This window comes from Salvelinus fontinalis, chromosome 30, assembly GCF_029448725.1.
Source record: "Salvelinus fontinalis isolate EN_2023a chromosome 30, ASM2944872v1, whole genome shotgun sequence".
In the NCBI taxonomy this organism is placed as follows: Eukaryota; Metazoa; Chordata; class Actinopteri; order Salmoniformes; family Salmonidae; genus Salvelinus; species Salvelinus fontinalis.
The window spans coordinates 40854858-40863369 of record NC_074694.1 but is presented as its reverse complement, the minus strand read 5'-3'; the positions used below and the strand labels follow the sequence as shown (position 1 = coordinate 40863369).

At 40.6% G+C, this 8512-nt stretch overlaps 1 protein-coding gene across 2 annotated transcripts; it reads left to right on the top strand.

Moving 5' to 3' along the window:
* Window positions 1–543: 543 nt before the first annotated feature.
* On the top strand, window positions 544–5409 carry LOC129829224 (ORM1-like protein 3). 2 transcript variants are annotated; one of them, XM_055890888.1, is made up of 4 exons: window positions 544–855; window positions 1289–1498; window positions 3554–3705; window positions 4082–5409. In XM_055890888.1, exons 2-4 carry the CDS (start codon window positions 1325–1327, stop codon window positions 4215–4217), a joined length of 462 nt encoding a protein of 153 aa, XP_055746863.1. In that variant the 5' UTR covers window positions 544–855; window positions 1289–1324; the 3' UTR covers window positions 4218–5409. The 2 variants fall into 2 exon arrangements, with proteins under 2 accessions (XP_055746863.1, XP_055746862.1); XM_055890887.1 differs by having other exon boundaries at window positions 3933–5409.
* Window positions 5410–8512: the final 3103 nt, after the last annotated feature.

Below are 8512 nucleotides of genomic sequence, written 5' to 3'. Positions count from 1 at the left end.
AGTTACAGTTTTGAGTTACTGGAAAATCTATGGCAAAACCTGAACATGGATGTCTAGCAATGATCAACAACCAATTTGACAGAGCTTGAAGAATTTTGAAAATAGTAATGGGCAAATGTTGCACAATCCAGGTGTGGAAAGCTCTTAGAGACTGAAAACTCTTACAGCCTGTGTTGCTGGATTTAATTAATTCCTGAGAAAATATATATATTAATAGTTTATTACTGTGTAATTACCATTTGCTCTGTCATTTCTCAGTGACTACTTGGTGATTTATGTAGGACTACTGTAAAAATAAGGCTATACCATTTGTTTTGATATCAAAGGTTGACCTATTGATAATAGTCAGAGATGGTATATCTATAGTGTTATAATGCTATATTTTAAAACGTATTAAAAAATAGTGCCACTTAATTACCCATGAAAAGTGCCCTCTCACTCCCATTCCTGTGACGTTGCAAGGGGGCGTATCCCCAGCTTTTCAACGCATTCCCTTTTAATTGGTCAGTTTTACCCATGTGATATAAAGACACTAATCGGCGCTAAGAGCAACGAATAAAAAGATTATGCCCAATTTTGGCGCTCTAAAAATTATGACGTTCTATATGAATTGTGCTGTATTGCGCAAGACGAACAAAGTGGCTCCGGGTGGAACTGTTTGCTTGAATGTCGGGCTATGTCCTGAAGGATAACATTGCATAAAGACACAATCAGAAGGTATGTGAATGACGGACTATTCGAAACGATATAGCAGTCCAAACTAATGATGTCAATTACCTAACCAGTGAAGGAGATAGCGAATAAGAGGAATATAGTGATAACGGACTGAAGATCGGATTGAAGCCATTTTCTCCTGTAAGTAGGCTATTATCTATTTGATTTTACTTGATTTACTTATTATTATTATCATTATTATTGGAATACAGTAGTGCACGATACAATGTGTTAGATCATAATGTATTATTTCAATTTGATAATGGAAACTTTTGGCAGAACTGATGAAGAAAGTACACTATTGGAGTTGAATCAGCCTGCCCTACAAATGGGTCCTGACTGTGTTGTAATTATTTCAGCTAGACTCCCTCCCCAAAGTTACACACAACCTAGTTCACCACATTCCAACTTACTTAGACAAGCCTATAAAGGGACCCCTCCCGATAGGATCTAATGAACAGTACATGGATGGAACAGTCAAAGCTGTAACCTTGTCACACTGTCTGCATTATGCATCATGATCGGGCATACCTATGAGGAATTACATCACACACCCTTCTGTTCTGTTTCTCAGGCGGACGAGGAGCGCCGTGACTGGGGTGTTGACGTCATGAATGTGGGCACGGCTCACAGCGAGGTGAACCCCAACACGCGGGTGATGAACAGCCGGGGCATCTGGCTCTCCTACCTCCTGGGCATCGGCCTGTTGCACGTCATCCTGCTCAGCATCCCCTTCGCTAGCGTACCCATGGTTTGGACCCTCGCCAACATCATACACAACCTGGTGGGTAGTGGGCACCCTAGTAGGCTATGCCTAGGGGCACCAGTGAAACCTCACCACTGTATAAGCTAAGTACTGTTGGTGGATAGTCCAGTCAGTGTTATCCACACAATGGTAGTCTCTGTAAGCAAACTCCTGTACTGTCAATAGGAGAGGGAAGAGTGAAGGTCAATACAGGCAATAGTTCACGGGGCAGTCTTGAACATTTACCCCATTTTTTTATGGCAGTTGCATTGCTATAAAAGTTACAGAACAGTACTATATCAGCTTTCCTAAAATACATCGATTTGCAGTTGTAGGCTACTAAAAAAATTCATAGAATCACTTTTGCCCATGCAATTTTAAATATACAGGGCATTCAGAAAGTATTCAAACCCCTTGACTTTTTCCACATTTTGTTACGCTACAGCTTTATTCTAAAAGGGATTTAAAAAAAAACATGTCCCTCGTCAATCTATACACAATGCCCCATAATGACAAAGCAAAAACAGTTTTTTAGAATTCTTTGCAATTAAAAAAAAATGAAAAAATGAAATATCACATTTTCGCAAGTATTAAGACCCTTTATTCTGTGCTTTTTTGAAGCACTTTTGGAAGTGAATACAGCCTTGAGTCTTCTTGGGTATGACTCTACAAGCTTGGCACACCTGTATTTGGGGAGTTTCTCTCATTCATCTCTGCAGAGCCTCTTAAGCTCTGTCAGGTTGGATGGGGAATGTTGCTGCACAGCTATTTTCAGGTCTTTCCAGAGATGTTTGATCGGGTTCAAGTCCGGGTTGTTGCTTTTCTTAAGGACATTCAGAGACTTGTTCCCGAAGCCACTCCTATGTTGTCTTGGCTGTGTACTTAGGGTTGTTGTCCTGTTGGAAGGTGAACCTTCACCCCAGTCTTAGGTCCTGAGGGCTTTGGAGCAGATTTTCATCAAGGATCTGTCTGTACTTTGCTCAGTTCATCTTTCCCTCGATCCTGACTCCCAGTCCCCAACGCTGGAAAAATATCCCCACAGCATGATGTTACCACCACCATGCTTCACCGTAGGGATGGTGCCAGGTTTCCTCCAGATGTGATTTTTTTATTTTATTTTATTTTACCGTTATTTTACCAGGTAAGTTGACTGAGAACACGTTCTCATTTGCGATGATGCTTGGATGCTTGATGCATTCAGGCCAAAGTGTTCAATCTTGGTTTCATCAGACCAGAGAATCTTGATTCTCATGGTCTAAGAATCCTTTAGGTGCCTTTTGGCAAACTCCAAGTGGGCTGTCATGTGCCACTCCTACTGAGGAGTGGCTTCCGTCTGGCCACTCTACCATAAAGGCCTGTTTGGTGGAGTGCAGAGATGGTTGTCCTTCTGCAGGGCCTTTATCATCTCCAAAGAGGAACACTGGAGCTCTGTCAGAGTGACCATCACCTCCCTGACCAAGGCCCTTCTCCCCCGATTGCTCAGTTTGGCCAGACGGCCAGCTCTAGGAAGAGTCTTGGTGGTTCCAAACTTCTTCCATTTAAGAATGATGGAGGCCACTGTGTTCTTGGGGACCTTCAATCCTGCAGATTTTTTTTTGTTACCTTCCCCAGAACTGTTCCTCGACACAATCCTGTCTCGGAGCTCTACGGACAATTCCTCCAACCACATGGCTTGGTTTTTGCTCTGACATGCACTGTCAACTATGGGACCTTATATAGACAGCTGTGGGCTTTTCCAAATCATGTCCAATCAATTGAATTTACCACAGGTGGACTCCAAAAAAGTTGTAGAAACATCTCAAGGATAATCAATGGAAACAGGATGCACCTGAGCTCAATTTCGAGTTTCATAGCGAAGGGTCTGAATACTTATGTAAATAAGATACTTCTGTGTTTTATCTGTAACAAATGGGAACAAAATTCTAAAAAACTGTTTTCGCTTTGTCATTATGTGATATTGTGTGTAGATTGATGAGTGAAATAGGCTGTAACGTCACAAAGTGTCGAAAAAGGGAAGTGGTCTGAATACTTTCCGAATGCACTTTAACAGCTAAAGCTTTCCTGACCAAGTGTTCTGTGCTGTGTGTGTTGCAGTGCATGTACCTGTTGTTACACTTGGTGAAAGGAACTCCATTTGAGACTCCCGACCAGAGCAAGGCTCGCTTCTACACATACTGGGAGCAGATGGACTATGGTGTCCAGTTCACTGCCTCACGCAAGTTCCTCACCATCACCCCCATCGTCCTGTAAGGACCCCCTACAGTATCATATGCTGCACTGTTTTATGTTTATTACTGTTTTATACTTATAAACTAATAGTCTATTTACTACTTATAAACCCTTTATAAAGTATAATTTCATGCAACGTGCTACATTGGTATTTAAGGAGGAATAGGACTGGAAAGTGAAACATATTTTTGAATCATTGTTTGTTTCCCTGCTGTCCTTGTTCATAACTTCCGCATCCGCCCAGCATCCTCTTCCAGCCAGTCTGTGGGCAGTGGGAGTCTGGACTGCCGTGGTGCCTGATGGGCTTGCTGGCAGCTAAGGCCCTAGTCCGTCAGTCTCTCGTTGACCTACCCTTTCTTTCTCTCCCTCATACATTCCTCCGTCTCCCCCTAGCTACATCCTCACCAGCTTCTACACCAAATACGACCAGGACCACTTTGTGGTCAACACGGTCTCCCTGATGACCGTGCTCATTCCCAAGCTCCCCCAGCTTCACGGAGTCCGGATCTTTGGGATTAACAAGTACTGATGGGACGGAAGGGGACACCGCCATTCCGCCATCTCCCTGTGGACTGTGAGCACAGAGTATCAGGCTCCTTGCTGTGGCCCCGGCCCATAGGGATGCACGGTCCCGCGCTGTCTCCCAATGCTATTTGAGCACTATGCTAAATCAATCAATCAATCAATCAATTTTATTTTATATAGCCCTTCGTACATCAGATAATATCTCGAAGTGCTGTACAGAAACCCAGCCTAAAACCCCAAACAGCTAGAATGCAGGTGTAGAAGCACAGGTAAATGAAGCCTATGAGGGATACACAAGACAAAAACTAACACAGAGGCAGAATTTATTCACTGTAACTGTACAGGGCTCGGCCAGGTCCGAGCTCCATGTGTTCCGATTGAAGCTGTGCTGTGGCATTTATTTGTGGTTCCCTTTATGTCCGAGTTGTTTTGAATTCACAGAGAACACTGCAAGTGAGGCCTTTGAGGACATACAGTAGTATGAGATGTTTTTAGATTGAGTTACAATGTGGAGAGGAGAAACCTCTGAACGGTTTGGTCCTGAGAGAAATGAGACGGAGACATTTTGCACCCCTGGGGACATTTTGAAAGTTATGGCACTCCGCTATGGACGATGCCCTCTAGAATTACCACTCCAGCTTTATTTTGCATCTTTTCCTCAAAAGGCTCCTCTTCTCTTTCTCTCGTAAGAAAGGACAGATAGCTAGAGGGAGGGTTAGCTAGCGAGTTGCTCTGACTGTCGCAGTGGTCCGACGAGAGGGAATAACAGAATGACGGTTTGTGCAGTTTGTGCCGTCATTCTCTTACCAAAATTTGCACCTGCACTGTTCTTCAAGTAAATGTGTTTTTGTATCATTTTCAGTGTACATTTTTAAAAGTAAAACATGTTAATGTACTACTTAAGTCGTTTTTTGGGGTATCTGTACTTCACTTTACTATTTATATTTTTGCCAACTTTTACTTCACAACATTCCTAAAGATAATTATTTACTTTTTACTCCATACATTTTCCCTGACAGCCAAATGTATGTGTTACATTTTGACAGGAAAATGGTCCAATTCACACACTTATCAAGAGAACATCCCTGGTCATCCCTACTGCCTCTGATCTGGCGGACTCAATAAACACAAATGCTTCGTTTGTAAATTATGTCTGACTGTTGGCTATCCGTCAATAAATAAAAATGAGAAAATTGTGCTGTCTGGTTTGCTTAATATAAGGAATTTGAAATGGTTTGTGCTTTGACTTTGACTTTTGATACTTAAGTATTTTTTTGCAATTCCATTTACTTTTGATTCTTAAGTATATTTAAAACCAAATACTTTTAGACTTTTACTCAAGTAGTATTTTACTGGGTGACTCACTTTTACCTGAGTCATTTTCTATTGAGGTGTCTTGACTTTTACTCAAGTATGACAATTTAGTACTTTTTCCACCACTGCTTGTGCATAGAGTTTAGCTTTTTTATCATACATTTTAAATTTTAAAGTGAAATATCTGAGTCTCAGCATCACTCTGTTATCATGGAATTGCCCCTTAGGCTAATGCACAATACATTCAGGACTAATGTGAATACATTTATAAAGTAAAACCTATAACGATGAGGGTTCAAGTTTTTGTTTAGTTAATAACTTCTTCAGGATTTATGCGTTCCCCTGCGGGACGGTTGATCTAACGTAGGCTAATGCGATTAGCAAGACAATTTCCCAGGACATAGACATATCTGATATTGGCAGAAAGCTTAAATTCTTGTTAATCTAACTGCACTGTCCAATTTACAGTAGCTATTACAGTGAAATAATAATATGCTATTGTTTGAGGAGAGTGCACAGTTTTGAGCACAGTTTTGAGCATGAAAAGTAAGCAAATTAGGATCATTTGGGCTGTCTTTTTTTTTTTACAGAAATGCAATGGTTCATTGGATCAGTCTGACACTTTACACATACACTGCTGCCATCTAATCTAAATTGCACCTGGGCTGGAATAATACATTATGGCCTTTCTCTTGCATTTAGAAGATGATGGTACAAAAAACAATACAAAAGAACGGTTGTTTTTTTCTTTGTAATATCTTTTACCAGATCTAATGTGTTATATAGTCAATCACCACCTTCCGGAGACACCTGAAACCACACCTCTTTAAGGAATACCTAGGATAGGATAAAGTAATCCTTCTGACCCCCCCCCCCCTTAAAAGATTTAGATGCACTATTGTAAAGTGGCTGTTCCACTGGATGTCATAAGGGTCAATGCACCAATTTGTAAGTCGCTCTGGATAAGAGCGTCTGCTAAATGACTTAAATGTAAATGTAAATATTCTCCTACATTGAAATTTCCTCAAACTTCAAAGTGTTTCCTTTCAAATGGTACCAAGAATATGCATATCCTTGCTTCAGGTCCTGAGCTACAGGCAGTTAGATTTGGGTATGTCATTTTAGGCAAGAATTGAGAAAAAAGGGGCCAATCTTTAAGAGGTTTTTAAGAGTAGGCCTACATGAAAAAAATTCACTTTTTCTATTGTTGTTCCTAGATGTTTCCACTTCACAATAACAACACTTAAAGTTGACCGGGGCAGCGCTAGCAGGGTAGAAATTTGACGAACTGACTTGTTGGAAAGGTGACAGTGGCATCCAATGACAGTGGCATCCAATGACTGCCAATGTTTGTCTATGGAGATTGCATGGCTGTGTGCTCAATTTTATATACCTGTCAGCAACGGGTGGGCTGAAATCGCAGAATCCACTAATTTCAAGGGGTGTCCACATACTTGTGTATAGTGTAGCTGATGTTGTTGAATTTATTCAGTGGTTTTTCAGGTTGAGAGGCTACAGTTTTCACCTAATGGGTTGTATGCTCTAATTTTAAAAAGCTTAGTCTTTTAAAGACCTACTGTATTTGTCAGTATTCTTATAAAGTAGTGAGAACACAATGGCACATAGGAAAAGTAAGAAATGGATTTGCACTTTGCAAAGTTACAGCAGATGTATTTTCTCTCTGACAGTGAATATAAAATAGTTTATTAGGAATAGATTTGAGTTAGTACTTTAAATCAGTTTGATTTGAATATTGTTAGAGGGAAAATTCTGATTTATTTGCTTAGGTGAAGCTTATTTTTATAATCTAGTATCTGAATGTTATCAGAAAGGTTTTGTCTAGGCTTGTGTCTGACAATATTACACGATCGTTCATTTGTTGAACACAACATTAAAATTCTATATTCATGTAATCAAAGTTGTTCTGTCATTTTTTCTAGGCCACCTCTCATATTAACATACGTTAAAACTTGTATCAGCTCACTCAACGAACACAGGATGGCAGCAAAGCTGTACTGAGGGGAAAATCCTTCAGTAAAGTACACAAGCTGAATACTTTATCCTGACTCCTAACACAACTACTGGCCAGCACTGATCAGCCAACAACACATCCGTCTGAGTAAGTTGAGCTTTTACCATGTATACTAACCAAGTCCAATCAGCCCCATTTATTATTGCGTGAATCCACACTCAGATAAGATATGTGTCTGGCTTTGAATCTGTAATTAAATGTTTGATAAAATCCAGACATTCCAAATACAGCAGAAGCCATTTTAACATCTACAATTCCATCATACAATGCTAGATTGTTATGAGACCAATAGAATATGCCATGTGCTGGATTTATGCTCTGCCACAGTGATGTTCTCGCTTTAAATACACTTCTCTCCAGTAGAGGGCAGCAAATGCCTGTCACTGATCCTAATCTGAACAGACATGTCCCTCCTAAAAATAGAAATCGCCTCAAGGTAGAGATTGTTGGCCTCTTTTTTTATCTTTCCAACTTGCTTTTTTGTACATTTCCAAGGGTTTGTGTGGACTTGTCAGCTCACCCCAACCTTGTCTCTTTCATTGAAATTGCATTTGAATATTTCTCTTACGTTCTTGCGTGCTTCATGTGTAAATAGTGGTCGGATGGCGGCTTCAGGGATCTTTTAACAGAAAACGTGAAAAACGGTGTAAGTATAAATTGCACATTTTTGCACTTAAATAGCTACAATTCCTCTCTCATTTCACCCATTTTCTCACTGTTCATCATTACAGGACTCCCACATGCTTTCAATTGCTTGTTCATTTTCCCGACCTGAGAGCAGTGACCTCATATTCCCCCGGCCCTGCCTATAGTAAGCTCTTCCCATAGAAAAGTTATATCATATATTCTGTACAGTATCAGTCAGTGTCCTCACTCACTATCTGCACCTTCGTCTGCACTGTTTCCTTGGTGACACTAAATGGTTTCCTGTGTCGTTGTCCGCTAGTGTATGG

Bases quoted from the DNA above. Each gene is read 5' to 3' on its own strand.
- LOC129829224 (XM_055890887.1), top strand. From the start codon at position 1,325: ATGAATGTGGGCACGGCTCACAGCGAGGTGAACCCCAACACGCGGGTG. The intron at 1,499-3,553 runs GTGGGTAGTGGG...TGTGTGTTGCAG, and splicing joins CCAACATCATACACAACCTG to TGCATGTACCTGTTGTTACA. The intron at 3,706-3,932 runs GTAAGGACCCCC...GCATCCGCCCAG, and splicing joins ACCATCACCCCCATCGTCCT to CATCCTCTTCCAGCCAGTCT.